The following is a 12,688-nucleotide window of genomic DNA, read 5'->3' on the forward strand; positions in this document are numbered from 1 at the left end:
GTAATTTTACCAAAAAAAAAAAAAAAAAGAACCATTGTGGGCCATATGTGTTGTCATTTAAGTTTGTTACTTGTATTTTTGTGTCACAACTCAAACATTTATCTTGTGCCATATATCAAACAATATCACGGGAACAGAAAATCATTTTTGCAATTCATTATGGGATATATTGCTTTTCCAGTGAACCGACTGTACTTTTCAATTTGCATTGTTGGATTGAGGGCACTATATAGGTGATAACCTATTGTGCCGACACATTTGAACAGCACTACAAAATGACAACTCACGAAATTGTGCACCAGATCATGGACATTGACCGATTCCAAACACAGCTGGTGACTTTTTTGGAAAACACTGCGTTTAAAGTAAGTATATAAATTTCCAACCTGTGCTGCTTCTCTCTCCTGAAGCTGCTCCACTATTTCTGCCATGGTGGCTCTCCTCTCTCTGCGGGGAAAAAAAAAAAAAGCACACAAAGCAAGATGGCTGCTTTTGTTTTGGAGTAATCAATATAATTATGAGTCAAAAACAAAACTCCACAGAACATTTCTGTTGGCTATAAGCACAATTGTGTGTATAGTATGTAATAAAACGATAAGGTACACACATACATTGATTTGGCTTTAGTAATAACGGCTCTCTGAGGGAACCCTCACAACCGAAAATGAGTTGGACACCCCTGGAAATGGACAGCTTGGTGGTGGAAAAGTGACTGAAGAGAAGCATCATTGTCTTCAAAACAAACATCTCACCCTCCTCCTGAGCGTCTGTCAGACTGTTCCTTGCCAGTGTCGTGCTCGCTGGATTCCTGCCTCTCCAGCCGGTGCCGGTCTCGCTCCCTTCTCCGGCCCTCGTGGCTTCCGTGTCCTTCCTGTTCGCTGGATGTCTGCCTCTCCAGGGTCCGCCGCTCCCGCCGCTCGGTGTGTTCCCTCCACACCTCCTGAGGAAGCTCGTTCTTGCGGGCCTGAATCAGCTGCTCGGGAGACATCTGACACTCCAGCTGGACAGTCTGAGTATGGACCTGCGGCTCAGGGTTAGTCCTGAAGGTCTTTGGCCCTCCATAGAGCCGGTCACGGTTAGGCTCCTGGAGGACCACCTCGGCCATCACGGCGACTTCGGCTCTCTCTGTTATCATCTCCCTGCCTTTCTCCCGAACCTTCTCCAGCCGGCTGGCAACAAGGAGGGGTGTCACAGCGTCGTCCAGGTGTTTGATTTTGGGTTGGCGGAGGTACGGCGAGGGCTTGGCGTCCACTTCCAGCTGAAGAAAGGTTATCAGAATTAATCAAATCATCAAAACCAACAAAACCATTGAAAAAACATTTTTGTAAACTAAAAGAGTAAAAAAACAGTAAGTCAGAGTATATACAGTCATGCTCCAATATATACCTGTGTGTGTGTGTGTGTGTGTGTGTGTGTGTGTGTGTGTGTGTGTGTGTGTGTGTGTGTGTATATATATATATATATATATTTTTTTTTAATGGTAGGATGACATCCATTTATTAGTCTGTCCATCCATCGAATGTCAAACTAAAATAAAAGATAAAGGTATTGCATTCAGGGACAGTCTCAACTGAGTTTTCCAACTATATGAACTCTTCTGGAAAGCGCCTTGTTGTGAAAGTCATGAAAGCTTAGAAAAAAATAGCAAAGCCACTCTAAAAAGACATGAAAAGTAAATGAATCTAATAAACAAAAAGTCAAAAGGAAATAAAAAGTAACTTCGATCCTCAGTGGGATAGGGTCTTCATGAAAAATCCCCAAGTATTCTCACCTTGGCTTGAAGGTGACCCGCCTTCCTGCTGCTTTCTCGTGCCTGATTGGCCGAGACCAACATGGCGGCCGTGGCCACGGACAAGATGGACGAATGGGCGGGATGGACGGGATATCGGACTCTCGAGGGGGATGACGTCGGTGTAGCGGGCGAGGGGGAGGGCGGTGTGCTGGCCTCGTTCTGCTCATAGATGGTCTGTCTCATGACAGGGGAGAGGGGCAGGCGGGGGGGGCTGGGAGGGGGAGCTGGGGGTGCATCCTGGGGGGCCAGGAAGACTTTACGGCCCAGCAGAGGCGTTGCCGGTTGTTTGCTTTGCTCGGCTTTCAGCTTCTCCACCTGGACAAATAACACAAACAACTACTCATCTACTCGGAACACAACAGCAGGTCTTGAAACCCTAACTTGAGTCTGCTCATCCTTAAAACACAATCCAAGTCTTGAAACCGTACTTTAAAACCAAAACACTTACCCTTGTTTGAAACTTGACACCACAATTTGAAACACTAATTTTTGAGACTCATGTTTGAGACCCTAATGAAAATTACTTTGAAATCCTAACACTGCCTTAAAATCCTCAATTGAAAACAAAATCCTGCTTTGGAACTTACTCTGACTTTACAACCTACTTTTATACCTTAGCCCTAATTTGAAATCCTAATCCTAACCCAAATATGAAATCTTGACTTTGACTTGAAAACCTAACCCTTGTTTGAAACCTTAACCTAAACTTGAAAACCTGATTTGAAACAGTAACCCAGTCTTGAAATCCTATTCGGTATTAAACCCCAACCCTGCCATGTCGCCTCAATGTGAAACCCTAATTTGAAAACCAATTGTGAAATCGTAATATGAAACCCTAACCCTGATTTGAAACCTGAAATGTAACTTTCAACCTCAAAACCTGCTTGAAAACCAACACTACTCCAGGCTTGAAACATAACATTGAAACATGTGTCAGGAATTGGTGGACTGCATGAGACAGTCGACACAGATGCGAAATGGCGCCTTGAATTTAGAAACATTCGGAATAGGTCTAGATGAAGAACAAGCAGAACCGTACCGTGGTAAGCCGTCTAAGTGAGCTGAATCGTTCCTCCCAAGTGGCGGCGGCTTTGCGGAAGGCTTCGTGTCGACGTATGAGCTGCTCCACCTCATCCACGCTGCCTCCCAGCTCCCTGCTGCTGACCAGGGGCTCCTGCGCCGTCAGCCACGCCTCCGCCACCACCGCCTCCTGAGCAAACTGGTGAACCTCCAGCACTGCACGGGCAACATTTAGACACCATTGTACTCTATATACAGTGTTAAGTGTAAAATGTAAGCAACAGACTCGTCGGTGTCATATTGTGATTTTGGAATCGCCTTTTAGCATTGATTTTATATCCTTGTTATCTGGGTTAAGGGCCATGTACTAATACGGTCTTTTTCTTCACTCGTATGACAATTCAGTGCACTGCTTGAGAGGCCAGAGCGGGGCTCGGCAACCCGCGGCTCAGGAGCCGCATGTGGCTCTTTAGCGCCACCGTAGTGGCTCCCTGGAGTTTTTTCAAAAATGTTTGAAAATTGAAAACGATGGGGGAGGGAAATATATTTTTTGTTGAAACTGTAAAATGAATATCGTTGCTCTAGCCGCTAGAGTAACGATATTCATTTTACAGTTTCGACCCATCCAAACAAGAATGGGAAGGCAGATGGGTCGCCAGGCAGGTCCCCAACTTATCTCACGATAATATACAAACTACAAGTTACTTGTACTGTCAGACCAAAATGTCACAAGCTGACATATGTGTTATCAATACTACTGATGACATTACACAAATTCGACTAGCTAACATGTAGATCTTAACTAGTCATACTTTTAGTGCGCAGATGTCAACTACTGCACATTTTGGCTCACTAGTAACATGTTGTTGTTCTATTAGGATGCCAATGTTGTTCTACTTGTGTGCAAAAATTGATGCAGTAGAGTAAAACGTTATTTGTAAGACAACACAGTTACTCTACGAGTGCCGTGAACTGTGTTATTACTGAGGACAAAGCGCATACTAGTACACGGACCTTTAGCTCAATACAAGGGATATTGAATAAGTGTTCAATCGGCTTTCTGTAATATACTGTTCTTGTGCATGTATGTGCACGTACGTTGCTGGAGGGCCTCCCAGTGCTTGTCCCACTTCACAGACAGCTCGTGTTGCTTAGCGACAACCTGGTCCAGCTTCTCCTTGATCTGCACTCAAAAAATGTCAAACGTTCTCATCTTTATCATAATCATCATTATGTGTCTTGATGCAATAAAAATTGGGAAACACTGTTGCAATTCAATCACAAATTAGTAGAGTGACCTGGTGAGCTGCAGGGTTCCTTGCCGCCAGCAGCATCTTTCCCATGTCGATACATTCCATCACACTCTGACTCCGGGCGTCCACCTCGTTCCTCAGACTCTGGTGATAGTTCATCAGAACTTCTACAGATGACACGTCCCTGAACACCACATGGTGAAAACATAAGGACAGCATCACATACCAACAGTACCAACCAGAACCCTGTCGTGAAACCATACCCCTGGTTTGGAACTCACTCAATTCCCAGCTTGAAACATTACTTTGAAAGCCTAACACTCATTTGAAACCCCAAAACTATCTTGAAACTCTACTGGGAGGTCCGAACACTTGTTTGCAACCCTAACCCAGTCTTGAAACCCCAATTCGAACCACATTGGGTTCATAATGAATACAAACAAATACAAGTACAAGAGCTTCAAGATTAAAAAAGGCTATAAAAGGGTGCTGCATGCATACCTTGGCTTCTCCCCCGTGTTGATCTGGCAGAGGATGGAGTCCATCCACATGATCTGATCGCGAGCAAGGCCCAAGAACCTGAGCTTGTCCGTCTCAGTGGTGATCTGTAGCCGACACTCCTCGCACGAGGTGAGCAGCTCCTTCCAGCATTGCATAACTTGGTGCTCGCGGCAGGCAATGGCTTCCGCTTTCTCACCGGCATACACGGTCCTCAACTGGGCCGCGCTCTCCTGCAGCTGACGCACCTGATGGACCACAATGACGTTACAAGGCTCCCGCAGAAAAGGGACAATCTTGACCTTTTACATCAGGGGCGGCAAATATTTTATATGCCGTACCTGAGTGACCAGCAGTTGGATATCCTGCTCGAAGCCGTGCAGCAGCCTTTGCAGCGTGCTGGTGTTGGCCGTACTGCTCTGACAGATGCGCACCTCCGGTAACCTGCGGTGCTTGTCCTCAATCTGAGACAGAACCTGGAAACCATGTAAGCAAAAGTTGCTTCATGTCCAACTCATCCCATAGTGTTTTCATGTAACTTCATCAGTGCGACTTTTCTACGTTTCCTACCACCTGCGTGTCGCGACGAGCTCACCTCCCGGCAGTCGGCAAAGAACTTGTGCAGCTGGTGCGAGGCAGCCAGCATCTGTGCTCGTGTCTCTATCAACTCCAGCAGTTCAGCCCATGACTCGTTGACGGCGTCCTTCCACTCGGCGATGACGGCAGCCTCGGCATGGCCGTAATCGATAAGCTCGTCCACCATTTGATTGACAGCCGTCACGCGTTCCTGACCCACGCTGCCTGTCTCTGATGCAAACTCTGTAAATTTCTCCTGGAGCAACTAAAAAAAAGATATTTTGACATTCTTGTAGAACCTTCCATATTGAGATGAGTAGTCATTTCATCTTCAACTTTTAGCCATCATAATAATGAATCTCCAGCATCTTAAACACTAGCCAACGTAGAGTCTTTCATCGCAACTGGCCAAGGCGGTAAGCCTTTGCTTTGCCTTTTTTCCGAGCTCAGAATGTGGTAAGCTGCAATTGCTTTGTAAATGTGCACTGTCACGTTCTCTACTATTTATGGCCCTGATGCAGCTGATGCGGAATCCACAGTGTCCCAACTTACGCTGACATGCTCAAAGTCCTGTCCCAGCTCGGGCGAACTAGCCACCACTTCCCTCTGAGCGATCCATTGCTCCAGCTCATCCACCTCGCGGTTGAGCTGGTAGAGCCAGTACTGCTGCTCCAGGCGGCTCTTGCGCAGAAACAGAATACAACAGAGCATGTTTTTTTTTTTTTACACCCGAGTGTCATTGATGTAAGAAAAAGCTTTTCTATATTTGTTCCAAAAAGTCTCGTAGACCCTCTTGGTGTTGCTTCAAAATGTGGAAACAGAATACAACAGAGCATATTTTTTTTACACCTGAGTGTCATTGATGTAAGAAAAAGCTTTTCTACATTTGTTCCAAAAAGTCTCGTAGACCCTCTTGGTGTTGCTTCAAAATGTCTCTGAAGACTCAGTTCAATCAAAAATTTATTGCGGATTCTCTAGTTAGATCAAACCGTATTTAATGCCTATTCAATTGGTCTAAAAAGGCTTTGAAGAATCTCCGGCCGGTTCAGTTGGTCTTTACAGAGTCTCCAGTTGGTCCAAGTTCAAAATGTCTCTGAAGACTCAGTTAAATCAAACATTGATTGTGGATTCTCTAGTTAGACCAAACCATATTTAATGCCTATTCAAATGGTCTAAACAGTATCTTCAATTGGTCTAAAAAGGCTTTGAAGAATCTCAGGCCGATTCAGTTGGTCTTTACAGAGTCTCCAGTTGGTCCAAAAATGGACTCAACTGGTTCAAAACGTTTCTTCTCACGCTTCAGTTGATCTAATATGTCTTTGAGTTTGTCCAAAAAGTCTATAGATTGCATTGTGTGTTTGTTCGCTAACCAGTCAGGGTGTCCCATCTCCAGCAGCTGCCGACACTGCTGAGACAGCAGCCCAATGGTCTCAGCATAGTCCTCGATGGTCTGTTCCAGGACCAGGTGCTTCTTCAGCAGCTGCAAGGTACTCGGCTCGTCCTGAATGGAAGAAGATGAAGGTGATGAGGAAGGAAGACGTTTTATGGAGGCACCTCTGAAAAGAATTTTCACGCCTCAATAAATGCGACTGTTGAGCCTTTGTGGTGATTTCCAGATTATGTCAGGTTGTGCATTCCGAAAATATAGATATTTTTTTTCTCACCTTCCCTTTCTCCTCATTCATCATGTGCAGCTCCTGCTCACTGAGCCAGGCTTCCACCTCGGCCGTGTCAAAGTAGTACTGCTGCGCCTGGTACATGGCGTCCAGCACCAGCTGCCGACGTTCCGTTTCGGCCCAGAGCAGCGCCCAGAGCTGGGACAGCTGCTCGTGACCCACATGGACAGCATTTGCCTCGGGACTCCGGACCGAAGCGAAGATGGCTGCACGCTCCAAGACCTCCTCCACACGGCTAAGGTGGCCCTGGAGCTCCTTTTGGAGAGTCTGCAAGAAAACAGGGGAAGGATGCATTTGAGCAGGGGTGGGCAAACTTTTCCATTCAAGGGCCACATTTAATTTTTTTAAATGGACAGATGGGCCAGGTCATTTTAAGATGAGGTTAAAAAAAGTTATAATGTGTATTTATAATATGTGTCGCTGATGGTGTTGTGGTACACTCGCCTGACTTGTTTGCGGGCAGCGTGGGATTGGTTCCAACTCAGTGATGGTGTGAATGTGGGTGTGTATGGTTGTTTGTCTCTTTATGTGGAATGAATATGGAAGTAATACAAACAAACACAACAGGAGTTTTGATCATTTAAATACTGGTATGTGGTCTGTGAGTCGAATTTTGCCCATGACAGCATTACATGATTACAAGTGCTAAATGGAGATTCTGATGGCCCCACCTGATTCTTCTTCATGAGCTGCTGCACCGACTGCAGGGAGGAGCCATGTTCCTGACTCATGGCCAGTGGGAGGCGCTCCTGCACCCACAACTGCAACACGCAATGACATTATATGGAATTAATATGGAAGTAACACAAACAAACATATTAGGAGTTTTGATCATTTAAATACCGGTATGTGGTCTATGAGTCGAATTTTGCCCATGACAGCATTACATGATTACAAGTGCTAAATGGAGATTCTGATGGCCCCACCTGATTCTTCTTCATGAGCTGCTGCACCGACTGCAGGGAGGAGCCATGTTCCTGACTCATGGCCAGTGGGAGGCGCTCCTGCACCCACAACTGCAACACGCAATGACAAGTCAGACATTCATTTTCTCACATAAACATACAGTGACAGACTCTCTGCTTATATCACTGTATTGCACATCTTTCCACTACACTCGTATATTCTTCACATCTGCCATTCTGTGCTTATTTTCCAGGCTTTTCTGTCGCGTGCTATAGCACAGACTGAGAGCGTAATGCATGAGAGCAGAGTTGTCTTAAAAAAAGCCTAAAAGTAAAGCACAAAGTGAAGTATGCAGAGAGTGAGAAATCACCAGTGTTCTCCATAAAAGCTAGAAAACAAGTCCAGAGGGAAAAATGTAAACAGTATGATCGTTTCTTTATAGTCGGACATTGTAGACGATACTCACCATCTCATCCTCCAGGTCTCGTCCCACCTGGTGCACCTCCTTGGAGGCCAGCAGCAGTCGTCTGCGCTCCTTGAGAGGTTCGATGAGGCGCACCATGCGAGCCTCGACCGCTGCCTGCTGCTCAGCCACCGTCTCCTTGGCTCGTGTCTGTTGCGGCACAGCGGACGCCTGAGCCTGCAGCTCACCAACCTCCTGGTACCACTCCTCCATCTGGTACTCCATGTTCTGAATGTACAAGAACGGAGAAGATCAAGTAGGCGCATGGGTAGATAGGTGGGTAGGTGTGCTAGGTAGGGCAAGTAGGCGGATAAATCGGTTGGTAGTTGTGTCGCGCATGCTAGTGTGGGTAGGATAAATCACAGTACCAACCTGCAATTTTTTCAGCTGCCTGTTGACAGTGGCCAGGTCATGGCCGCAGTCCACGTAGGCCAGCTGGCCCTCCATCTGCCCCAGCCTCTGGTCCAGGCTGCGGTAGCTCTGTGCCAGCAGGTCGGCCTTGTTGGCCTGGAAGAGCTGCTGGGCCCTGGCTTGCGTGGTGCTCTCCAGGTCCAGCCAGCACTGGCGAATTTCCTCCAATTTCTGACGCACCAGCGGGCTCAGCTCAGGCTTCTCCTGGATCAAGTGCTGGCCCTCCTGCGAGACCCAAATGTTACATGTCAGCAACACAACATGCTTGTCAAGTGGGATCAGATTTTTTTTTTTCAGACAGTATGTCACCATATGTGTGAGTATATCTGTCTGTGATGGGGAGCTGCAGATGAAAAGAAGAGACCATGGTAATTGGGGGGAAGGGAGTGCAGATAATGTACCATTACATTACACACAGACACACACACCAAAGCACCTGCTCCCTCCCATCCCCCAGCCAAATGTTATTCCCTATTTGTACCCTTTTCACTAGTAGCGAATGGGTAACATCACAACTGAAAGAAATCCTAGTTTTTGAAGAAAACCATTGCATTAGAGCTCATGGATGTTCCTAATCTTATGGCCAGTTATTGGCCTGAAAAGCAGCAATAATGTAGCACTGAGACCACTGCGGTGATGTTAAATTGTTGTTTAAATGTGTCTTGTGAGTGTGGGAGGACCGCGTGGGCTGAAGCAACCACATTTGCTCACAGGCATGCACACACACACACACACACACACACACACACACACACACACACACACACACACACACACAGTAAATATGTTCTATATTCCTTGTAATGCATGCCACGAATTGTATCCTAGTAGATTCATTGCAAGAATGAGATGTTGTATAGAGCAGACAAGGAACACAGTACACAGGACCCTTTGACTCATATGGCAGGTTGCATCTTACACTAAACATCGTGATGACAAACATTCAATTCTTTACTGAAAAACACTAAGAGCCGCTTTTCTAGGTCATTCGTTGCGAGAAAGAGGAAACAAAACCAAGGCACGGAACCCAGGATTCAACGTCCTCTGACAACACATTAACAACGAGCCACCCTGCGATCACAAACATACAATTGTTTACTGGAAAACACTAGTAGTTTTATATCTCACTGATTTCTTGCGAGAAAGGGGAGACATACAGATCGAAATGCAGCCCTTAAGGTCTAACTAACATAAAAGCCACTGTCATGGCTGTCATAAACATGCAATTGTTTATCGGAAAACAACGTCAGTTGTCTTTCCGATTGATTCCTTACATGGAAGAGGAGATGATTAACAAAGAATTCGGCATACAAGACTTTCTGTCTCACATGGGAGGTGATATCACTCATACTAAATATTCACCTCCTCGTGACCACAGACATACAATTGCTGACGAGGAAATGGCACAAATGATCTATGTAGTTTATTCATTGCATTAAAAAGGGATGCACGGCGCACAGACGGAATGCAGTGAACAAGGTTGTCTGACAGAAGCTCAGACGTACAGTCAGTCTGTCACTGCGGCAGACATCTGCTAGCCTCCAAATCTGCTAGCGTATCAATATTTACTCCCGAGCGTGGGGAAACCTGACAGTCATTCATTCGACATCCTGGCTCCCCATGTGGAAGCAACATTTATGCAAAGTCAACAATCACTGCTGCCACTACGAGCAATTCTAACTAATATTACGACTGTTGCAACTATTACTGCTACTACTATACCACTACCCCTTCCACCATAACTGTTTCTATTACCACAACTATGACTACTATTACATCTTCTATGACGACTACCCCCACCACAGTGACTACTACCACGAACAGGCACTCTTACTATTACTACCACTACTAATGACTACTAACTACTACTACGACACACCACCAGCAAAAACAATCTGACTACCACACTACTACTACTAACACCACTGTCACTACTAGAATACTATTACCATCATTGAGATTACCACTACTAATATTGCAACCCCAAATACGACTACTACTACTGCTACTAGTACCACTACTAGTACTACTACGATCACCGCCACAAATACTAACTACTCTGACAACTACCATGATCGCAGCAACTATGACCATTACTATTACTACCACCACTTCCACAAATACTACAATCTACAATTAACAACTAATACAATACTAACATTTTTATTCCATTCGTCTGCAGCCCATTTGGGGTGCAATCTTGTCGGGCCTCAACAAACAGCACCCTCTGCTAGTTACTGATGATCCAAATAAGATGACTGTTTATCATCAAACTATATTCAACATAACACAGCTATTGTGCACATCCTAATGTTCAAACTGGACACCAGACTCTCAGGCCTGTCGAGGCATTACTTGTCTTCAAAGCGTCCTTTTGTGCGTCATCATTGAGGATAAAAGTAGTCCACAAGCACTCAGAGGAGACACAATCAGGACAGCAAAAAAAAAAACCTCACGACCCACGTCGACACGGCGGCCCTTTAATCAGGACGCCGTTCTCCTCAGTGTTTGAAGAGCTCTTCACGGACATGAACAATGGTTGACGCTCAAAGGAAAGAGCGTATATTTTCTATTTTCTGGCTGTCAGCATGACAACGACTTTTGATGTTGAGTCACGATTGGTGCGCTGGCCGTTCTCTCTGTGCTCCCAGCGGAGGAGTTGAGTTTCAGCCATACCCGCTCACGGAATACTGCAGGGGAAGCTTGATGCGGTGCACAAGTGAGCGCATGCGTGACCTCCTTTTCGTTTTCAGCATATGCCTCACGAGGGAGAAGTCACCTGTTTGATTCCAACAGCATTAGGATTGAGTTATGTGGAGCGGTTTGAGTGACGCTCACGTGGTGCCAAACACTCACGAAAGAAATGCTCGCTGCAATCCATCTGACATAGCATTAGCATCAGTTAGCATTAAATTATTAAAATGGTATCTCTTAATTTTGATGGTTGGTGTGTACAGTATGATGGGAGATTAGCTCAAATGGGGTTTCATGATAATATGAAAGGCAAAAAAACAATGAAAGCACAATCAGACCGATGAATACAAATAGAGGCCATTTGTAAGTTACCCCAACGACTGTGCATAATATGCTGCTTTTATATGAGGATTGCAATGCTAAGTGTGGAAGGCAATGACAAACAGTAAAACTAAAAGAAGCTGAAGTAACCCAGACTGTGCATGATACACTGCTTGGAAAAAATATATATATTTTGAAGTGATTGTGTGAAATTAGCATCTAAGATGGCAACAAAGAAAGCAAAAAGAAGAACAGCTGTTTACAGTGTGATACCAAAAAGAGCCACGCATGATATGTCGCTAGGAATGAGGAAAATGATGATACATTAATGTTGAATGAAATACACGGTGGAAAGCAGCAACCAAAACAAGAAAAGCACAAAAAGATGGTGAAAGACTTCCTGCAGTATTTTGCTGAAATAGCCCAGACTATGCATGAAACGGAAAAGAGCAGCGTGCGGCTTTCGAGCCACGGGTTGCCGACCCCCGGCCGAGACAGTGCATGATATGCTGCTTGTTTTGAATGAGGGTATTAGGATAGCATGTCATAATAAATGGACTCACCCTCTCAATCTTGTCCAGCCACTCTTTGTTCTGTGCTAGCTCTGCCATGAAGGCCTGGTGCTTGAGCCATTTCTTGTGAAGCTTCTGCATGTCATCGCAGTTTCCGTCCCTCGCCATCAGCATCTTCTCGCTCACCCAGTTGCCCAGCTGGGGGCAAAAAGAAAGAGCTTCATAATCGTAATCAATCAATCATTTAAAGTCAACAAGTTTTGATGTCCCGAAGCAATGGAGGCATCATATTACTATGGAGTCTGCTTGTTTTCCCCTGCGTGGGTTTTCTCCGGGTACTCCGGTTTCCTCCCACATTTCAAAAACATGCATGGCAGGTTAATGGAACACTCTAAATTGTCTCTAGGTGCGAATGTGCGCATGGATGGTTGTTCGTCTATGTGCGCCCTGCGATTGGCTGGCAACCGGTTCAGGGTGTCCTCTGCCTACTGCCCAAAGACAGCTGGGATAGGACACACACACACACACACACACACACACACACACACACACACACACACCCACAC

General features: G+C 45.6%; 1 protein-coding gene across 1 annotated transcript in view; it reads right to left on the reverse strand.

Moving 5' to 3' along the window:
• sptbn4b (spectrin, beta, non-erythrocytic 4b) overlaps nt 1-12,688 on the reverse strand; it is a 38,043-nt gene that overhangs the window by 5,574 nt on the left and 19,781 nt on the right. Inside the window, exons 25-40 of the mRNA XM_019892749.1 lie at nt 12,174-12,320; nt 8,557-8,820; nt 8,188-8,412; nt 7,742-7,831; nt 6,804-7,082; nt 6,444-6,640; nt 5,692-5,827; nt 5,159-5,404; nt 4,905-5,039; nt 4,567-4,811; nt 4,111-4,249; nt 3,911-3,995; nt 2,832-3,028; nt 1,772-2,107; nt 753-1,258; nt 387-447 (exon numbers count right to left, since the gene is read on the reverse strand). Of these exons, the coding sequence (XP_019748308.1) occupies nt 387-447; nt 753-1,258; nt 1,772-2,107; nt 2,832-3,028; nt 3,911-3,995; nt 4,111-4,249; nt 4,567-4,811; nt 4,905-5,039; nt 5,159-5,404; nt 5,692-5,827; nt 6,444-6,640; nt 6,804-7,082; nt 7,742-7,831; nt 8,188-8,412; nt 8,557-8,820; nt 12,174-12,320 (3,288 nt within the window). The remainder of the gene's footprint in view (nt 1-386; nt 448-752; nt 1,259-1,771; nt 2,108-2,831; nt 3,029-3,910; nt 3,996-4,110; nt 4,250-4,566; nt 4,812-4,904; nt 5,040-5,158; nt 5,405-5,691; nt 5,828-6,443; nt 6,641-6,803; nt 7,083-7,741; nt 7,832-8,187; nt 8,413-8,556; nt 8,821-12,173; nt 12,321-12,688) is intronic.

The sequence above is a fragment of the Hippocampus comes genome, unplaced genomic scaffold (genome assembly GCF_001891065.2).
Source record: "Hippocampus comes isolate QL1 unplaced genomic scaffold, H_comes_QL1_v1.1 scaffold72, whole genome shotgun sequence".
In the NCBI taxonomy this organism is placed as follows: domain Eukaryota; kingdom Metazoa; phylum Chordata; class Actinopteri; order Syngnathiformes; family Syngnathidae; genus Hippocampus; species Hippocampus comes.